Here is a 20,036-nt window from a genome sequence, read left to right on the forward strand (position 1 = left end):
TAGTGTGAAGATTAGACGGGAGACTCCACATGAAGTTCTTAGGGTGCCGTCTCATCTAGAAGGAACGCTCAGTAAAGGTTCGTTCTTGTTATCAGCCTCGTCGCTACTCTGAAAGGTATGGGATGGAGGACAGAGGCAGGGAGAGGGGTCAGCAGTCCACTGCAAAACGTGGGGAGAGATGGAGTGTGGCAGCGTGGGTGGGAAGGAGGGGGCAGGTAGAAGGCTGCAGGGACCAGAGAAGACAAGTGACAGAGCCAGAGGCAGAGGCAGGGGCAGGGAAAGTGTGGTCTGGAAACACTGTAGGGGGAGGAGCTGGGCTGGGAAGACTCAGCCTTGGTCAGGTCCCTGCTCTGGGGCCGGTTTGCTGGCAGAGCGGGGCAGGGAAGGGGAGGGCCTGGGTGGTGGGTAGGCTGGAGGCTGGGGTTCTTGGGTCCTCTTCCCACTTGGCTACTTGGACCCTCTTCCAGACTCATCTTGACTTCTCAGTTGCTTAACTTGGCTCCATCTGTGGGAGATGCACCTCCCACTCGGCCCGAAGTGTAACTTTCATCCTCCTGCTGCAGGACCTAGCTATCAGACGAGTCCACTTGGCTGTCTGTCTGTCTGATATCTGTGTGGTCCCTTCAGGATAATTGCTCTGGACAACTCTAACACCACTCAGACAGATTGTCCGGCCTCCTGGCCCCGACATCTCCCACCACTGCATCAAGCCAAATTACTCAGCCCCCCCAAGCCCCAGGCTCTGGTGAAATCCGATTAGCGAGGAGAGCGCTTCGCTGAGCTGACAGCTCCTCCGATAATTGCTTCCCAAGCAAGCGATGCAAATCAGCCCATCCAGCCAGTCCCCGCTCCTCTCCTGGGGACCCAGGCGTCCAGGCCCCAGGAGAGGGAGAACACCTGAGTTGGAGAGACTTTGGAAGCTGTCGCCTGCCTCCAGCTAAGTAAAGGCCACCAATCCATAAAGCTGGTCTGTGCTGCCTCTGGGCTGAGGAGGCGGCAGTGGGGTGGTAAGGCTGGGACGGGGGCCCCGCTGGCTCTGCATTTCTGCCTTAACTGAGAAGGCGTCATTCTGCACCTCACTCTCGCCCCTTGGAGAAGAATCCTACGTACCCATTTCCCGGTAAGGTAGATGAAGGCAGAGATACAGAAGACAGAGGCAGGGAGATGCCTGAACCTGTTAAGAAATAAATGGAATGGGGCTTCCCTGGTGGCATGGTGGTTGAGAATCCGCCTGCCAATGCAGGGGACACGGGTTCAAGCCCTGGTCAGAGAAGATCCCACATGCTGCGGAGCAACTAAGCCCATGCACCACAACTACTGAGCCTGTGCTCTGGAGCCCACGTGCCACAACTACTGAAGCCCACACGCCTAGAGCCCGTGCTCCGCAACAAGAGAAGCCACCGCAGTGGGAATCCCGCGCACCGCAACAAAGAGTAGCCCCCCTTTGCCACAACTAGAGAAAAGCCCGCGCGCAGTAACGAAGACCCAATGCAGCCAAAAATAGATAAATAAATAAATTTATTTTTTTTAAAAAAAGAAAGAAACAAATGCATGAATTCACAGCCTACCTCCCCTGGTTCTCCAGGTATAGGAAGGAGGTGGGAGCGGGACCTGCAGGACTTACAGATAGCTTTCTCCATTTATGAATCCCCTCCCCACCAGCCCTGGGGAGAGACATTGAGGGTTAAGTCCCCACGGAGCTCTGGGCTGCGGCTGTGATATGATGTATCTTTGGAGGCGTGGGGAGCCTGATCAAATCTGAGACTTCTGAGACTTTACCAAGGAGGACATGTCTTTGGGATGCAGTGGTTCTTGCTTGCCCCATGCATCAGGGACTCCTCGCCACTTCCCTAATTCAAGGTCCTTTTAAGGGCTTGTTAATGTCTCTTCCTTAATGCCCTTCCTTCCTACAGCTTCCCCTCATCCCATCTCCTGCTGACCTTGGAGGCCTGAAACCACTTTCCTCGCAATCCTGAGCTTCCAGCCCCCAAACCTAGCTCATATGGGTCACTGTTTTTGTGGAAATCTCCAGGGACGAGTTGCCCAGTCTTGTCCTCATGCTTGTGTGTCTGATGTGGCTCTATGGCCTGGATCTGGGGTCCTCAGACTAGCGTCTGCCTGAGACCCTGGCACATGGCCATAACAGCGATACAATTAACCTTTACGGAGCACCAATCCTGTACTAAGCACCTTACGTAATTAAGTCACTTAATTATCACAAAAGAAGACTTGGATTACGATGATTATCCCATTTTACAGTTGAGTTAACTGAGGCACAGAGAAGTTAAATAACTTGCCTCAGGTCACCACTAGTAAATGGCAGAGCTGGGATTCAAATGCAGGTGGTCAGAGTCCAGAGATCACACTCTAAAGGCCTCTGCTACATCGCCTCTCCTCTCCAATGCTCTTTGAATGTTTACTGGGCTGACTGAGAGAGGACAAGTGAGACAGCGCCCACTGTGGTGGGGCAGAGGGACACGGCTACACTGACAGACAAACACCTGAAGCCCTTTGGGGTGTCCAAAGGTGGCAGGAGCCAACAGGGTGATACCTGTTACTTGGGGAGTGGGAAACATGGCCCTCACCTTCTCCAATCCACATATCTATTTTCTGCACTGGAGCCCTGTGCTAGACAGCTCCCCTTCCCTCCCCTAGGAGCCTGGAGGCAGGGGAAGGGCTACAGATCAGCCTAGAAGCCCAAGTGATCTGGGAGTCTGGGCTAGGACCTCCAGAGGCCGATAGATGGCGCTCGTGGCCCAATACAGCCCAGGCAGCCCAAGGAAACCAAAGGAAAACAAGCCAGCAGGTTAACCCCTTCCCGCCTGGGCTCCAGCCCCAGAAGCAGGCTGGTGGGCAGCTGAGGGCGCTGCCGCAGACCTGGCTGGCCCCTAGGGAGTGACCCAACTCTCTAGGCTCTGTCCAGGCCACAGCCTGGGTCTGCTTCTGCTGCTTCCCCACAAGCTTTATCTGTAAATCCCAGTCAGCCAGCCCCCTGGAGACTTCCCAGAGGGCTAGGAGACTAAGACATGGACAAGGCAGGCTGGGAGGCTCCATCCCAGCCAAAGTTTCATCTCTCAGGCTCCATCTCTTGAAAGTCTATGGATCTCTTTCTAATCACCTCCACTTCGGGAGAACTCCTCACCTCCATCTTCCCTGAGAGGGACTCACCAAGTGGGGAGGAGTAGCATGGACTAGAGACAGAGAAGGCCCCCAGGCCCCTGCGGGATCAGCTACAGGCACTCACTGGGGGTTGCCCAAGATTCAGTTTCTCCCATGTTGGGACTCCCTATCTCTGGGGTCCCTGTCTTACAGGGACAGAAACTTATCCAACACTTCCAGGAAGTTGGAATTGGGGGTGGGGGTCCTGGGGATCTCTGCTTGCCTGTCACTCACTTCACTCATTACTGTCCTGTAAACAGACTTGGAGTGTGGGGGGGGGACTGCCATGATGATAACCTGATAATGCTTGGCAGCAAGGGACAAAGGCTGGGGTGGCAGGAGGGTTGTCAAAGGGTTGGTGAGGCTCCTAGAATTTTTTTTTTTTTTTTTTTTTTTTTTGGCTGCACCACACAGCTTGAGGGATCTTAGTTCCCTGACCAGGGATTGAACCTGGGACCACAGCAGTGAAAGCGCCAAGTCCTAACCACTGGACCACCAGGGAATTCCCTCCTAGAATTCCTAAGCAATGAGATAACACCACCGGTGTGGTTCCCCTTCCCTCCTAATTTTTGTTTAGAAACACACAAATGCATAGATCTATGGAGATAGAGGAGCCTGAGCAGGGACCTGGCTAGTTCAGGATATTCTTTTATTTTTTTTCTGCGTTGGGTCTTCATTGCTGTGCGCGTGCTTTCTCTAGTTGCGGCGAGCGAGCGGGGGGCTACTCTTCGTTGCGGTGCACAGGCTTCTCATTGCGGTGGCTTCTCTTGTTGCAAAGCACGGGCTCTAGGCGTGCGGGCTTCAGTAGTTGCAGTACGCGGGCTCAGGAGTTGCGGTGTGCGGGCTCCAGAGCGCAGGCTTCAGTTGTTGTGGCGCATGGGCTTGGCTCCTCTGCGGCATGTGGGATCTTCCCAGACCAGGGATCGAACCTGTGTCCCCTGCATTGGCAGGCAGATTCTTTACCGCTGCGCCACGAGGGAAGTCCCCAGGATATTCTTATTTCACTCATTCCAGAGAAAAAAGCAGAGATAGGGAGGTAGATGTACACAGAGGGAGAGAGAGACACACAGATACACAGCTATACAAGAGACTAGGGATAGAGATACATTTACATAGGCAGAGAGAGTCAAAGACACAGAGAGGGAGAATCTGGCACAAATGAAAGCTCAGGAAATAATGGAATTTGTTGAGGTGGATGATTAATTCAGTTTCTGAAGTCTTGCCAGGGTAGGGGTGGTTTCTCACCTGTGGTTCAGAGGCTCACTGCTCACAGTTCCCTGAAGCTCCTCCTGCATCCTTTAAGTTTTTGTCTGCTGGTAGGAGAGCAGGGGAGGCTAGGGAAAGGGGTAGCATCCTTGTTCTCTCACCTCTTCCTGTTCTGGGATTCATTGGTCTCCACCTGCAGGAAGACTACTTTCCCTGGTCTCAGTCATGGCTGTACTGGAGTATTCAGGGCAGGGGGATGGGAGGAATCTACAAGATAACAGGCCTTATGGTGTTTACAGTCTAATGAAAATATTATACTCAAGACACAGAAACAGATCCAGAGACAGGACAAGAACAAAGCTAGGAGTGGGACAGCTTTGAATATTAGTATTGGGTTGGGGAGGTGGGATGGAATGAACTGTTAGATGAGGCCATGATATTGGTCTAGGAAGGTGTGCTGGACAGAGTATTCGAGGGGGAGGATTGGGAAGGATGGGAGGTCATAGAGCTGGGTAGACAGCAGAGCAGAGTAGGGAGAGAACTGAAATGGTAAAGCCATGGAGACAGGAGTTTGGACAGTAATGGGGGATGCAAGAGTCTCAAAGTCATTACTAAGGAGTTGTTAGAGATGCCAGAAGTGCCTCCGTGGATGTTCTATATACAGTCCTTGGAGAGCTGCAAAGGAGAGGTCTCTTATACCTGGGGCAGAAGGAGGGCTAGAAATGGTCTGTAGCCACTGTTAATACCCTCAGGTGAGTTGAGAGACTGCGGAGAGTTGAAGCTCCTTGATTGACAATCCCTTTGGGAAAAGTGTTGTGGATGAACTTTTGGAAAGGTGATGCCCTTTACGGCTAGAATCCAGGATCTCCAAGATCCTTACAGAGCTTGGCTTCTCACTTCTTAAGTCTGCAGGATTTAGCCCCGCTGTAAAGAATAAACTACAGGCCTTCCCTGGTGGCGCAGTGGTTGAGAGTCCGCCTGCCGATGCAGGGGACATGGGTTCGTGCCCTAGTCCGGGAAGATCCCACATGCCACGGAGCGGCTGGGCCCGTGAGCCATGGCCACTGAACCTGCGTGTCCGGAGCCTGTGCTCCGCAACGGGAGAGGCCACAACACTGAGAGGCCCGCGTACCGCAAAAAAAAATAAATAAAAAAAAAAAATAAATAAACTACAATCCCCAGAGTCACTTAGGGCTAATTAGCACACCTTCCGGGAATTTTAGTATTTCCGGCGGAAGTGGCCGCAGCTACGCCAATCGCCTTCCCTAAACAAATTAGACTACAATTCCCACAGTCCTCCGCGCTCAGGGGCGGGGGAAAGGAACCGGAAACCGGATGGGGCGCTGGACCAGGTAGGGAAGTGGGAGTCTGGCAACTTGGGGCTTTGGGGGCGGGCTGGGAGCCCAACGGGCTCCCCGTGGGTGGCAGGCGGGGAGTCGCGGTGTCTGTGTTTCGGGGCCCCTCGCTCCGTCAGGGGCTCGCCCGGCGCAGGGAGAGCCGAGCCCATGGAGCCGCCCGGAAGGCCTGCGGAGACGAGGCTTTCCCGTCGGGCGGAGCCCACGGGCGGAGGTCGAGATTTCTTGTGGAGCTTAGCCGTCAGCCCCCTCGGAACTAGAAGAGATGAACTGTTTCGGGGTCCATGCTCCATTATTATTATTGTTATCATTATTGGTTTAAGGATTTGCTGATTGTCCCTGTGGATTCCTGGAGTGCCCCCAAGGGACAGGGGAGTGGATAGTGTCTTGGATTCCTTCTGCACTTGCTGGGTTTAGTGTCAGAGAGCCTGGGTGGCCAGACTTATCGGTGGGTCACCCTCCATTTCCTTCGCACTTAATGTAATATGACACTGTCATTTAGAAAGTATCTGCCTTTCTTAAGTCTGTGGCCCTGGGTGACTTTCGATAGGACATCCAGGTTTCTCCTTTGGTGGGTTTTCATGGTGTTTTGTTCAGGACATTAAAGCTGGAATCACAGTGTATAACAATTGTTTATCTCTCTTGTCACAGTCATTTATGAACCTGGCTTACATTTTATTCATTTTGGACTTCTTCCCCACCAGGAGACTACCACAGTGCCTCTCATGTAAGAGACTCATAAATATTGAAAAGTATAAATGAGTTAACAGCTGGTGGTAGGTTGGATGGAATTTGTGATTTTTATTTCATAGAGAAGAGAGGTAAATGACTTAAGAGAACCTTAGGAGATAAAACCAGGACTAGAATTTGAGTCAGTTGACACATAGCCTGCAGCTCTTGCCGTCCGGTCAGGCTTTGAAATTCTGGAACACTGAAAATAAGACCTTGTCACTCTTTTGTGTACCCCCAGCCTTGCTGTCTTCAGCATGGGTCCCTAAAGATCAGAGGCAGGCTCAACTTAAGGCCTGAGAGAGGTCCCAGACTTGGAGTAGCCAACCTACTACTGTTGGCACTGTGTAGGGAGATGCAAATCAAGGGCCCCTGAGACAATTGAGTTCTCCGCAGCTCCCTTCTCAGCTTTTGTTTGAGTTCAATTGGCCGTGGGTAGCCACCCAGACAGATCAGTTAAAGACTTCTGAGATCAGTCTAGGGAAGGATTTCCTAAGTTTGGCCCTGATTTTTTTTTTAATTTTTATTTTATATTGGGGTATAGTTGATTTAAGATTTTTTTTTTTTTCTCTCTCCCACTTTCTCTAGGCTAGGGTCAGAGAACAGGTTGATGGGTCAAGCTGTTGTGTCAACCTTGAGGTCCCATCTCGGGGAAGAGGTTACTCTTGACCTGGGCAAGGGGTTGAGAGGGAGAAGAACCATGGTCCCTGCCCTGTGGGAGGCCCAGATGTGATGGAAACATGCCAGAGCCTGGCAAGCCCTCAGAAGCAAGCAGAGGGCAAAGCAGGCAGCTGAGCCTTGAGTGGACTCAGGATGTAGAAGTGGAGAGGAGTCCATCAGGAAAGGCTCCTGGGTAGAAGGTAGTTTTATTTATTTTTAAATTTATTTTGGCCGTGTTGCACAGCTTGCAGGATCTCAGTTCCCCAATCAGGGATTGAACCTGGTCCATGGCAATGAAAGCCCGGAATCCTAACCACTAGGCCACCAGGAACTCCCAGAAGGTAGTTTTAAACAGGATTGAAAAAAGATGGTATGGATACAGCTGAGCAGGTGTTTGTTGACTGCCTAATAAAAGCTAGGACCTTGGAGCTATGGAGGAAAATTAAACAGGGTCTCCTCTCTGATCTGCCTTAAATCTAGTCTGAGAGGCCAGGTGTGAATTCACGAAGAAGCAGCTAACCATGGTGACGTGCAGTGGTTCTCAGCCGTCACCAACAATCAGCATCACTTGAAGAAGCCTGTTTAAAATACAGATTCCCAGGCCTCACACCAGCCGCACTTGGGTTGGGCGAGGCTGGGAAGGTACAGCAAATGGTGCAGAGTCCTGAAGAGGGACGGCTTTACCAAAGGGATAGTTCGAGCTGCATCTGGAAGGGGAGGTATGATTTGGATGTGTGGGGGGGGTAAGGGACTCACAGTCATGCTTCACTCAAGGAGTCTGTGAAAAATTGGGTTTGTAGAAATAGCATGTGCAAGGTTTGCGGAGTTGAGGTAGGAAGGGCGTTTTGAAAGTGTGAATGGAAAGGTCAGTTTGGACCACTGGGTTTGCATGGGTGTGATTAGAAGGAAGATTGGAAGGAATGGCCTCTGTGGGTTACAGAGCTCGCTGGGGTGCTCCCTCTTCCTGCTTCCCCCCTTCCCTCTTTCTCGTCCTCTTCCCTTCCCCATTTACCTCCCCCGGGCCACCCTTTACACACAATATCTCATTCCATTTCTTATATCAATGTTGTTAAGTGGATATTGTTTTTCTTAGTATTTGGGTGAGGAGACTTGAGGCTCTGGCCAGGGTTACCTAGCTTGTAGGAGTCTAGTGTGAATCTGGTAATCGTCTCACTCACCACTGAGGATTCTTGAACGTGGGCAAGAAGCTGGGCTGGGGTTGGGGGGTTGTAGAATTAGCAGGGTGGCCGATCGAACCGTCGAAAGCGAGATGGGTGTGGATGGTGACGCGCACAGCCTTGAGTCAGATGGTTTGGGTTCAAATCCCGGCTTCCTTTGCTGAGTGCGTGACCCTGGGCAAGTCTCTCGCCTGTAACGTGGGAACAGTAATACCCACCTCGTGGGGCTGTTGTGCACATCAGTGAGGGGTACCTGGCACGGAGCAGTTGCTCACCACCTGGAAGCTGTTGTAATCAGCTCCGTAATTAGTCTCTGGGCTGTGGCTGTGCACCTGTATCCCACCCTTTAGCACGTTGGTTTCCAGGACACAGCCCCTCCTGGCTGGGCTTGTTTTAGGTGCTGAAAGTTTGCCATGTAAATATTTATTGAAAACCTAGGTGTGGCCTAGGAACCAGTGACTCAAAACCTGTGCCTGATGGAAAGGAGGTTTGCAGTGGGGGGTGGTTGGCGGTTATGGGTTGTGCTCACCAGGTAATATATAAAGAGGGAGGATACTTGAATCCAGAAGAGGAAGGGCCCTTCATTGCCAGGAGCTGAGATGAGCGAGGGCTTGCCTGGAGGTTGGGGGTGACTGACAGTCTCTTCTTTTTTTACTTTTTTTTTTTGTTTTTTTTGCGGTACGCGGGCCTCTCACTGTTGTGGCCTCTCCCGTTGCGGAGCACAGGCTCCGGACGCGCAGGCTCAGTGGCCATGGCTCACGGGCCCAGCCGCTCCGCGGCACGTGGGATCTTCCCGGACCACGGCACGAACCCGTGTCCCCTGCATCGGCAGGCGGACTCCCAACCACTGCGCCACCAGGGAAGCCCGACAGTCTCTTCTGAGCCCAGGAAGTGGTAGTAGGGGCCCTGGCCAGCCTGGATCCCTCCCACGCTATGACTGGGGCTGTTGGGGCCTCTGTCCATCTCTTTTCCAGGTGACAGTGTCATGGCTGTGCCCCAGGCTTTCCCGCCGGGGCCCCTCCATGAGGGGGGTGCTCTGGTGGAGCCCCAGCCCTCCCCTCGAAGCTCGGCCGAGGGCTTCTTGGAGGAGGAGCTCCGGCTTAACGCTGAGCTGAAGCAGCTGCAGTTTTCTGAGCCTGTGGGCATCGTCTACAATCCTGTGGAGTATGCGTGGGAGCCGCATCGCAGCTACGTGACCCGCTACTGCCGGGGGCCCAAGCAAGTGCTCTTCTTGGGCATGAACCCAGGACCCTTTGGCATGGCCCAGACTGGGGTAAAGAGGTCGGCTTCCTCTGCTGGGTGGAGGGGGAGGCTTCAGGGTGGGTGCTTGGCTGCCCGTGCTGTGGGGAGCCTGTGCGCTGCTGTGGACGTGTGTGGGCCCCCCCGCCCCGCACACTGGCTCCTGTGGTCTCAGACACTCTCCCGGCCTCGCTGCCCCTAGTTAACCAAGCACATTAATGGTAGTTCCGCTTCCCCTGTGAGCTGTCCACTAATTGCCTCTGAGAGCCCTTCCTTCCGCCAGCCCCATCCTTTCCTTACCCTGCCGGATCTCCCCTCACCCTAGAGCGTGCTTGAGTTCAGGAGAGGGACCGGGACTTATGGGGTCCGTGGGGAGACTGGTTGACCGGGGTGGGTAGGGAAGAGATGCAGGACTTCCCGGCAACCCGGGTTCTGCTTCTTAGCTTGAGGAGAGCTTCGGAACAGAGCAGACTCCAGGGCCTGCCTGCTTCCCTTTCAGACCTCCAGATGAGTGACTGCCCCTCCGTGCGGGTGCTCGGCAGGTGGGGGAGGGGAAGAGGCTTCAGGGCAGGAGGCTCAATCGCTTTTATTGATCCCAACTGGGGGCTGAAAGGTGATCCATGATGATCGATGGAAACGACAGCTTGAGGCTTGGGGCTGAGAGGGCACCCAGAGAGCAGTGGTCAGCCCTGTCCTTGTGCCTCCTCTAGCTCTGGCCGCCTTTCTGTCTCGGGCCATCTGTCTGTCCCCCTTGCTACCCACCACGCCCTGTGTGGGACCACATATCCCCCATGCACTTCCTGTACCTGGTCCCAAAGGCTCGTGGGGTAGAGGCAAACAAATAGATCCTCCTGGACCGCAAGCCACACGAACAATTGGAGAAAGAGGGACAGGCTCAAACCAAGGGCCAGGAATCCTTGTCTCAGGCCCTTGGGTGAAGGTGGTTGGAGTGGGGGGTGAGTGGGGTGCAGCTAGATCCTCTTGGAGGGTGGAGAGGGGCTGGTTGGTTCAGAGCCCAGGCGTCAGGTCTCCAGTCTGAAGCCCTGGTGTGTCTCTCCTTCCCCACAGGTGCCCTTTGGGGAAGTGAGTGTAGTCCGGGACTGGTTGGGCGTTGGGGGGCCTGTGCAGACCCCTCCCCAAGAGCACCCCAAGCGACCAGTGCTGGGACTGGAGTGCCCTCAGTCCGAGGTGAGTGGTGCCCGGTTCTGGGGCTTTTTCCGGAACCTCTGTGGACAGCCCGAGGTCTTCTTTCGTCACTGTTTCGTCCACAACCTGTGTCCTCTGCTCCTCCTGGCTCCCAGCGGCCGCAACCTCACCCCCGCCGAGCTGCCGGCCAAGCAGCGAGAACAGCTCCTTGGGGTCTGTGATGCGGCCCTGTGCCGGCAGGTGCAGCTGCTGGGGGTGAGGCTGGTGGTGGGCGTGGGCCGCCTGGCCGAGCAGCGGGCGCGGCGAGCTCTGGCCGGCCTGATGCCCGAGGTCCAGGTGGAGGGGCTTCTGCACCCCTCCCCTCGCAACCCGCAGGCCAACAAGGGCTGGGAGGTGGTGGCCAAGGAGAGACTGAACGAGCTGGGGCTGCTGCCGCTGTTAACGAAGTGAGCGCCCCTGCGGCCTGCACAGGATGTGTTCAAGGTCCCCTGGGTCCTTCGGGGCAAGCAGATGGCCGCGTGCCTCCTGGACTGGAGCGACAAGGTCCCCTTCGGCTCCCTGATTGCTGGGACCTGCCGCGGCAGTTCGGACACTACTCCTGCTTGCCCTCCCGATTCCTGCCCGCCTCACCTTCCTTTGAGCGTTGCTTCTTTGGTCTGTGGTACCCAGCTCCACAGAGAGCCAGCACCTGCAAACTGCTCCACCTCAGTGTTTCCCTGGAGCCTCTCTTCGGCGGAGAGTGACCTGAACAGTGACTTCCGAGGTCATATTTGCCGTTTTAGAGAAAAGATTCTGCCAGGATCCCCACCCGTCCTAGAACGGCTTCCTTCAGCTCACCCCTTGCCTCACAGGGACCAGGACAAAGCGTGGGTCATGGCTGCTGAGAGTCAACTTCTGATGGGAGACTGAGGCTGCGTCAGAGAGAGACAGTTCAGTGTGGCAGCGTGGGAACGGCCAGAAGACCTGGATTTCCATCCCAGCTTTGAGACTTGTGAACTTTATGACTTTGGACAAGTTGCTTGACCTCTCCAAGCCTCAGGATCCTCATCTATAAAATGGGTCCCTGCCTTGTGGGGCTGGTGTGGGGATTGACTGAGATAACCCTTAAAAGTGCCTTGCGTAATGCCTGGCACGTGGGTGCGCATTACACCTTTTCTAGCTTTCTTGCCCCCACGCTGGGGAGGCACGGCACTGCACTGCACTACACAGGAAGCCCCTCTGACCCAAAGACCCGGGTGGGGGTAGGGGTCTGGGCCTCCACCTGTAGCCTGAGTGACGGGCAGATTCTTGCCCCACCAGAGATGGACTAATGAGCTTATGACAAACCCAGCCTGTGATTTTTCCGTCTAAGCATTAAAAGCTCCTAAACCCTTTTGTGTTGGCTCTTTTTCCCTCCTGCGTGTCAGGTGTAGAAGGTGGTGGTTTATGTTTTCCCATCTCTTACCTCTTCCTGTTTGCAAAGGGTTCTCTTGGGTAGCTCGGGGTGGTATGAACAGTCTCTAATTGCCTTACCAAAGCTGCAGGGTCTCTGTTAGGGCCCTGTCCAGTGGTTTGTCTGCTACTTGGGGCACTGTGATGGGTGGATGGGAGCCTGGTATCTCCAGCTGACTCATTTCTTACGTCTGCTGAATGGCTGCCCCTTTAGTAAGGACTGGGAGAGTGAATTCAGTTGGGGGCAGAGACCAGCTTAATAAGGAACACATGGTTGGACTCTAGCTCCTAGGACAGGTCATCTCCAGCTCTCAAATAAGATTTTTTATTTATTTATTTATTTTTGCGGTACGCGGGCCTCTCACTGTTGTGGCCTCTCCCGTTGCGGAGCACAGGCTCCGGACGCGCGGGCTCAGTGGCCATGGCTCACGGGCCCAGCCGCTCCGCGGCATGTGGGATCTTCCCAGACCGGGGCACGAACCCGTGTCCCCTGCATCGGCAGGCGGACTCTCAACCACTGCGCCACCAGGGAAGCCCAATAAATAAGATTTTTCATATGTGTCCCCCTCATTGTATAATAAATAATTTGAATGGCCTCCATTCTTGGTTCTTGGGAGGGAGCCTCTAGATCCTCAGAATTTCCCAAGTGCTGGGAGTTTGTCGTCCATGGTGGGACCCTCAGACCACACTTGAGGTTATGCTGAAATTTGGGTCGGGGGGCTGACCATGCCCGAAAGACCAACAGTGTGATTAGAGGGCTGGGGCTTCAAACCAGGTGATACCAGCCTGCCCTCCAGAGAGGGGAGGCAGGGCTGGAGGCTGAGCTCAGCCACGTGGTCAATGATTTCAATCACTTATGCCTGCATAATGAAACCCTAATAAAGACTCTGGACATGGAAGCTTCGGTGAGCTTCCTGGTTGGTGAACACATGGATGTGTCAGGAGGGTGATGTGTCCTGACTCTGTGAGAAAGGACGTGGAAACTGGGAGCCTGCCAGATCTTGCATTATGTGTCTCTTCATTTGGCTGGTCCTGATTTGTATCCTTTATAATAAAACTGTAATTGTAAGTGGAGTGCTTTCCTAAGTTCTGTGTCATTCTAGCAAGTTATCGAGCCTGAGGAGGGTGTGGGAACCCTTGAATTTGTAGCCAGTTAGTCAGCAGTGCAGGTGGCCTGGGGACCTCCAAACTTGAAGTTGGCATCTACAGTGAGGGCAGTCTTGTTGGGGGCTCTGCCCTTAAACCTGAGGGGTCTGTGCTAACTCCGGGTGGTTGGCCTCAGAATTACATTTCAGTTTTGCACCGCCATGTTCCTTAGACTCCTTTCCTCTCTTTCTAAGTAGTTATTGCCCCGGTTAGAGCACTAGAACTGGGCACTGGAATAATTGCAGAGATAAGAGCCATTGTTCTCTTATGTATTTAGCTAAGGTAGTCAGGGAGAGCTTTCTGGAGGAGGTGGCATTTCAGATGGCTTTAGAGACTGGGAAAGTTTTGGAGAGCTTAGTGAAGAGCATTGTTCAAGGGCTGGCAAGTAGATTAATGTTGACTTGGCCCAGTTGGGAGAACAAGGTGGAGAGCTAAGTTGGGGCCAGCTTGTGAAAGGTCTTGAATGCTAGACTAATCTTTGAGAATTTGCAGTCCAGTGAAGGAAGTGAGATGCACAGAACATGCACTTAAAACACCCAACAGATGGGGGATGGAGGGGCAAGCCATATAGGAGGCAGTGTAGGTGCAGTGGGGTCAGGAATGGGAAGGGAGGGGATTAGTGTGTAGGGAAGATGTCTCAGGGGGATAGAGTTGGTTGGGGTGAAAGCCTAGCATTGGGGTGAGAATCACGCGGTCCTGGAGGTAGGGTTGGGCAGTGCGTAGAGGCTCTTGAATAGTAGTGGCCAAGATGATGACTTGAAGGCTTAGATGTGTCAGAGTCACTGCTGGATCTGGCTTCTAGAGGGTTGTTGCCCTCAATTCTTGGGGTGCATCTTTTCAGGGAGAGGCTGAATAGGGTCCTGGGCCTGCTTTTCCCCAAGGGCACCATGTTAGTCTGCTAGGGCTTCCATAACAAAATGCCACAGACTGGGGGGCTTGAACAATTTATTTTCTCACAGTGCTGGAGGCTAGAAGTCCAAGATGTAGATGTCAGCAGGTTTGATTTCCCCTGAGGCCTCTCTCCTGGGTGTGCGGGTGGCTGCCTTCTCGCTGTGTCCTTCATGGCCTTTTCTCTGTGTGCACCTGCCTGGTATCCCTCTTCTTAGAAGGACACCAGTCGTATTGCATTAAGGTGCCACCCACCCTTATGACCTCGTTTAACTTGGCTTCAATAGGAGTTTGGGGGAGTCACAATTCAGTCCATAACAGGCACCTAAAATCATGTCACCGCTTTTTCTTCCCTGACCAATGTCAACCTCTAACAAATGGGTACTCCATGCCTTTCCTCCAGTCTGGGCATGGAGGCTGGTGTGGTGGCTTAGCTGGCTAATAGGCCTTAAAATACCAGCCTGGCCCCTACCCCCCAATCCATTTTAGAACAGTTTCTTCAGTACAAGTGAGAGTGTCCTTAGCGAGGGGAAGCTCATTGTTTTCTCCTGGGCCAAAGGGCATGGTGATATCAGCTGCTCCCAAACAATATTGTAAGGGAATTCCCCGGCAGACCAGCGGTTAGGACTCAGGTGCTTTCACTGCCCGGGCCGGGGTTCAATCCCTTGTCAGGGAACTAAGATCCTGCAAGCCGCACGGCGTGGCAACACCCCCCCACCCCTGCCACACACACACACACACACACACACACACACACAATGTTGTGAAAAGTATTTTAAAGCCAAATTGAAGTGATTTGGGATCATCAAGAGTTTTGCAGTCTGATATGTTGGCCACTAGCCATGTGTGGCTGTTTAATTAAAATTAAGCAAAATAAAAAATTCAACTCTTCAGTCACTTGCCATATTCCAAGTGCTCAGTAACCACACGTGGCTAGTGGCTACGGACTGGATGACGCAGATGCAGAGCATTCCATCCTCTTGGAAGGTTCTGTGGATAGAACTGTGAACCAGTTCACCTGTAGAGGCTTTAAAAAAGGCAAGCATCCCAGCTCCACTCGAAGAGATGTTAATTAGGGAGGTCTGAAGTATAGCCTCGCATCTATTTTTCTCTTTGTGCTGTGGATATGCAGCCAAGGTGAAGACAGGATTGCACTGGATGCCCTGAAGGCAAGGAGAGGGCCTCATATTCCTCTCCCCGTATGTAACCCCACACCTGGCACAAAGTAGGTGTCCAGGACGAATGCACATCTGGGTGCTCGCATCTGGGTTTGGAGATCTACCCCAGGGTGCCCATCCAGTAACATGAGTATCTCCAGAGTTTGTTGTGTTTGCCCAGGGATGATGACGCGAATTCCGGTTCAGAGAAGTGATGGGGTCTTCAAGGTCCCACTCCAACACGTATGTATGCTCACACACACGCACACAATTACACACACTCAACTTGACAGAAACCAAGCTGTGCTTGGGGTGGGAGTGCTTCTGAGACTCTGCAGTATGGAGTGTGTTGGGGAGGAAAGGGGCTCTTCCTGTGTTTTTTTCTTACTGAAACAGGATGGCCTAAAGCAAGGTTGAGTCTTTTTTTAAAAATAAATAAATTTATTTATTTATTTTTGGCTGTGTTGGGTCTTCATTGCTGCACGCGGGCTTTCTCTAGTTGCGGCGAGCGGGGGCTACTCTTCCTTGTGGTGCACGGGCTTCTCATTGCGGTGGCTTCTCTTGTCGCGGAGCCGGGCTCTAGGCGTGTGGGCTTCAGTAGTTGTGGCTCGCGGGCTCTAGAGCGCAGGCTCAGTAGTTGTGGCACGCAGGCTCAGTACTTGTGGCGCACGGGTTTAGTTGCTCGGCGGCATGTGGGATCTTCCCAGACCAGGGATCGAACCCGTGTCCCCTGCACTGGCAGGCGGATTCTCAACCACTGAGCCACCAGGGAAGACCCAAGATTGAGTCTTGAGTTTGACCACTGTGTGGTCCTTGACTTTCCTTTCCCAGTTTGACAAACACTTATTGATGTCTGCTATGTGCCATTCCCCACACTAGACACTGTAGGGAGTGACAGAGGTGAATTAGATGATTCTTTGCCCTCATGTTGCTCACTGTCTGGTGCTGGGAGATACAAGCATATAATTATAGTATAAATCAAACAGAAAACGTGCTGTGAGCAAGTTCTAAACACAGGGCTCTGGGCACACTGACTGAGGAAGGGATTAGCCCTCTGTGTATAGGAGGCTGTGTGCCACTGAGAGAGGGCAATGATTGGAAAGTTCTTCTCTCATCACTTGCTCAATCTTGCCACCTCCATGGCATGGGTGTTCGGAAAGGGAGAACACCCAATGGTGTCAGATTGCCCCAAGAATTTCTCAGCCCCAACTGCAAGGTTGAGGGGAGGGGCTCAGGGGCCAGGATTGGCCGGAACCAGGTGTTGGGCGTGGCTCTATGGGAGATGGGAAATGGGGCTTCCTTTTTGATCTCTTGTTCTGTGAACCTCTGGGATGGAAAAGAGCAATAGGTATGTCAGGGGGTGTCCAGGTGCTGAAGCAAAAAAGGCCAGAAACTCAGCCTGGGCATTGCCGGGCAGAGAAGATGAGTGGAATGGAGGGAGGGAATAGAGATTGTGGCCCGGCCCAGACTAGGTCTCAATTCTCCAAATATTCCTCTTTGGGAGGATGTAGGCCAGCTGTTTTCTATTTTTTCCTGATGCCCCAAAGAAGGAAATAATTTCAGTTGGCGCATAAGACACTGAGGTTAGACACATGGATAAACGTCCCAGCTATGACCATCAGGTGATACAGAAATAAATTGCTTTGGGGGAGGCTGAATTGCTTTCTTCTTCAGAGGTCTTTATGCCAGCCTGGCCACAGCCCAAGCTTACCAGTCAAGGTTGAATTATGTATTTGGGGAAACTTTCTCTCCCTTTTTCTTTTCTCTCTCCTTGTTTTGGCCCTCATTCTGTCAAAAACAAAACAAACAAAACAACTGCAATAGAATTTTCCTGCACATCTTGCCTGTTCTTCTGACCCTAACTCCTCCTCAAGGATCTCAGCCTGATGTCAGTCTGTACGCCCAGCTCGCAGAGGGGGTGGCCGAGAGCCCAGAACAGTCCTCCACAGTGGCCTGCGCCAAGCCGGGTTGCCATTTCCATTTTCATTAATTGAAGCATCTTGACCCTGATCATTTCAGGCCAGCAGTATCCTGTCGGCTGGTTGGGAGTGTGTGGGGGACATGCCTCAGCAGGTCATTTTGTCCTTCCATCTACCTTGATGGTGCTGACGCCCGGTCCAGGCTGCAGAAATGGGTCTCTTATTGCAGCTGATAGGGGAGAAGCCCAGTCTCACCCCTTGGGATCTCAAACTTTGTCTTCTGAGGAAGGCCTTCCCCGTGTCTGTCCTCAAGCCCACCTGTTGTGATTTTGGCTCAGTTTTGTTTCTTTGTTCGGTTTTAGGAAACTTGAGGACTGATGCAGTGGCCTCTCAGAAACTCATCCGATGATGCTTTCTGCTGTGCACTGGGAGAGGAACAAGTCTTTGAAGAAAGGGTTTGCCTTCCAACCGTGGAAAGGCACCTCAGTGGAGCGATTGGGGTGTGATGGTGGCTCTGGGTGTGAGAGTCAATGTGTGTTTTACTCCTTACCTAGCTTTAGGAAGGGCTATGAAAGTCACTGAGTTAGCAAGATCTTGCCCCCCTGTGTGGTCGTGTCACTTCGTAAGAACCATTCCAGGGGGTACGGTGATGTGTTCCCTACAGAGCGTGGGTCTCCAGTGTATTACATGCATTTGTGTACTTTTGTGATCCCTGGGGATCTTCCTTGTCTCTGCATTTTGAAAAATCTCCCAGATGGACACTCGTGTAATTATTCAGTGTGACCCATTTTTGCTGCCGTTGGGTCTCTGTGCGTCTGGAGTCTTTTTATGTAGCCCCTGCGTTTTCACGCATCTTCCGGGGACTTGTGTCTTTCTGAGTGTCCTCTGGCTCCGTTTGGGAGGGGGGAACAGAAGAAGGACCCCAAACGCGGAGGGGAGCCGTCGGGCTTGGGGAGGAGGTAGGGAGGGGGTGCGCTGCAATCTGTGACTCGGAATACGGATTTGTGGTGGAGGCAGCAGCCCCTGCGCGCGGCGTGTGCGGGGCGGGGGCGGGGTCCGCTCTGGCCCCCAGCTCCTCCGCAATCCAATTAAATAACATTTAAATGCATAACCAGCCCGCGCGGCGATGAGTCTCGAGATTGGAGCGGGTGCGGCGGCGGGCCGGGCGGGCAGTGTTTTGTGGAGCTCAGCGATTCTGGCGGCAATTTACCCGCTCGGCGCGGCTTTTACGAGCCGGCTCCCGGCGCCCGCGCCTGCTCCGCTGCGCCCGCCCCGCGCCCGCCGCTTCCCGCCACTCCCGCCTCCGCTCTTTCTTCTCTCTCGCCTTTTTGCAGCCTTCTGGTCTGTCCGTGCATCTCTCCATCTCTTTGGGTAGCCTCTGCCGCCGTCCCTCCCCGCCTATAGCGGTCTAGCTCCTGCGTCTCTCTGTCTCTTTCCTCTGGTGTGTCTCTGTCCGTCTGTCTGTCTCTGGGGGTCAGACTCTCTGTCGCACCCCCTGTCTCCAGCTCCTGACGTCTGTCGGCTCTTGCTTCTCTCCCCATTTCTGCTTCTGAGTGTGACCCCCATTTTCTGGCCGATGCCCTCTCGGCATCCCTCTGGATCACCATCTCATCACAGCTTCTGATTCTCTTTGCTTGTTTCCTTGTCTCTCTGGCCTCTGTAGCCTTCCCACCCCCAAAGCCTTCCCCTCAAGTCTGCTTGCCTTCCCCCACGACTTGGAGGCCCGTGGCCGGGCTGTTCTGGCCTCATCACACCAGCCTTCACGCCTCAGCCTGCCTCCAATGTGTGCTAATGGGGCCCTGATGATTGGGAGTAGCAAGGCAGGGCCGAGGAGGGAAAGTAAGCAGAGGTTAAGAAGACGAGGAGCGGGGGGCTTCCCCGGTGGCGCACTGGTTGAGAGTCCGCCTGCCGATGCAGGGGACCCGGGTTCGTGCCCTGGTCCGGGAAGATCCCACATGCCGCGGAGCGGCTGGGCCCGTGAGCCATGGCCGCTGGGCTTGAGCGTCCGGAGCCTGTGCTCCTCAACGTGAGAGGCCACAACAGTGAGAGGCCCGCGTACCGCAAAAAAAAAAAAAAAGGGGGGGAGCGGTGATGGACTTGATGGGCTCAGGCCCAGCAGGACGGTGGTGGAGATAAGTGTGTCTGCGTGAATGATTGGATGAGACCGTTCTTCCCCACATCCTCTGGGAGCAGAGCAGAGAGGGTTGTCCCATTCAGCGTCAGGGGAGTGAGGTGTTTCCTTTTCAGGAGGTCCACGAGTCCTGGAGGGATGTGATGCCATTGGAGCTTGAGGCTCTCCTGAGGGTGGGATGGAGAGTGGGGTGCTTCCTGAGGAACCAGGGTGGAGCAAGTTCCCTATAAGGAGGAAGACAGAGAAAGCAAGATGAACCATTTTGTTTCTTGTGTGGGACCAGACTCCATTATCATCTCCTCTTCCTCCTCATGCCCTTTCTTATCCCTGCTCAGGCCCCCAACATATGGAGCCTGCCATTTACCAGATGCTATGGCCCATGCAGATTTCTGGGGGAAGAGCATTCCTGACAAAGCAAGGGCAAAGGCCCTGATGCGAGCGTGTCTACTGTTGGAGAACAGTGGTGAGGCTGATACAGCTGGAGCAGAGAGAATAAGGGAGAGAGTGAATGGTGGGACTGAGAGGTAATGGGAACCAGATCACGTGGGGACTAATAACCACCGTGAGGCTTTAGCTTTAGCTCTGAGCAAGATGGAGAGTCACTGGAAGGCTTGGAGCAGGGCAGAAGGTTTGACATGATCTGCCTTGTATTCGTATAGAAAATTCTTACTGTTCTGTTGAAACTCTATTGA

General features: G+C 53.5%; 1 protein-coding gene and 1 non-coding gene across 10 annotated transcripts; one reads left to right on the forward strand and one right to left on the reverse strand.

The window, feature by feature from the left end:
- Positions 1-3,588: 3,588 nt before the first annotated feature.
- On the reverse strand, positions 3,589-3,661 carry TRNAE-UUC (transfer RNA glutamic acid (anticodon UUC)). The gene has a single exon. It is a non-coding gene; the product is annotated as a tRNA-Glu (tRNA).
- Positions 3,662-5,683: 2,022 nt separating this feature from the next.
- Positions 5,684-12,046, forward strand: SMUG1 (single-strand-selective monofunctional uracil-DNA glycosylase 1). 9 transcript variants are annotated; one of them, XM_024736835.1, is made up of 5 exons: positions 5,684-5,717; positions 6,372-6,447; positions 7,590-7,828; positions 9,262-9,560; positions 10,595-12,046. In XM_024736835.1, the coding sequence occupies exons 4-5, from the start codon at positions 9,273-9,275 to the stop codon at positions 11,120-11,122; spliced, it is 816 nt and encodes a 271-aa protein (XP_024592603.1). In that variant the 5' UTR covers positions 5,684-5,717; positions 6,372-6,447; positions 7,590-7,828; positions 9,262-9,272; the 3' UTR covers positions 11,123-12,046. The 9 variants fall into 9 exon arrangements, with proteins under 9 accessions (XP_024592603.1, XP_024592597.1, XP_024592606.1 ...); XM_024736836.1 differs by lacking the exon at positions 5,684-5,717 and adding an exon at positions 5,724-6,168; XM_024736829.1 differs by lacking the exon at positions 7,590-7,828 and having other exon boundaries at positions 5,686-5,717.
- Positions 12,047-20,036: the final 7,990 nt, after the last annotated feature.

This window comes from Neophocaena asiaeorientalis, unplaced genomic scaffold (genome assembly GCF_003031525.2).
Source record: "Neophocaena asiaeorientalis asiaeorientalis breed wild unplaced genomic scaffold, Neophocaena_asiaeorientalis_V1.1 scaffold134, whole genome shotgun sequence".
Taxonomy (NCBI): domain Eukaryota; kingdom Metazoa; phylum Chordata; class Mammalia; order Artiodactyla; family Phocoenidae; genus Neophocaena; species Neophocaena asiaeorientalis.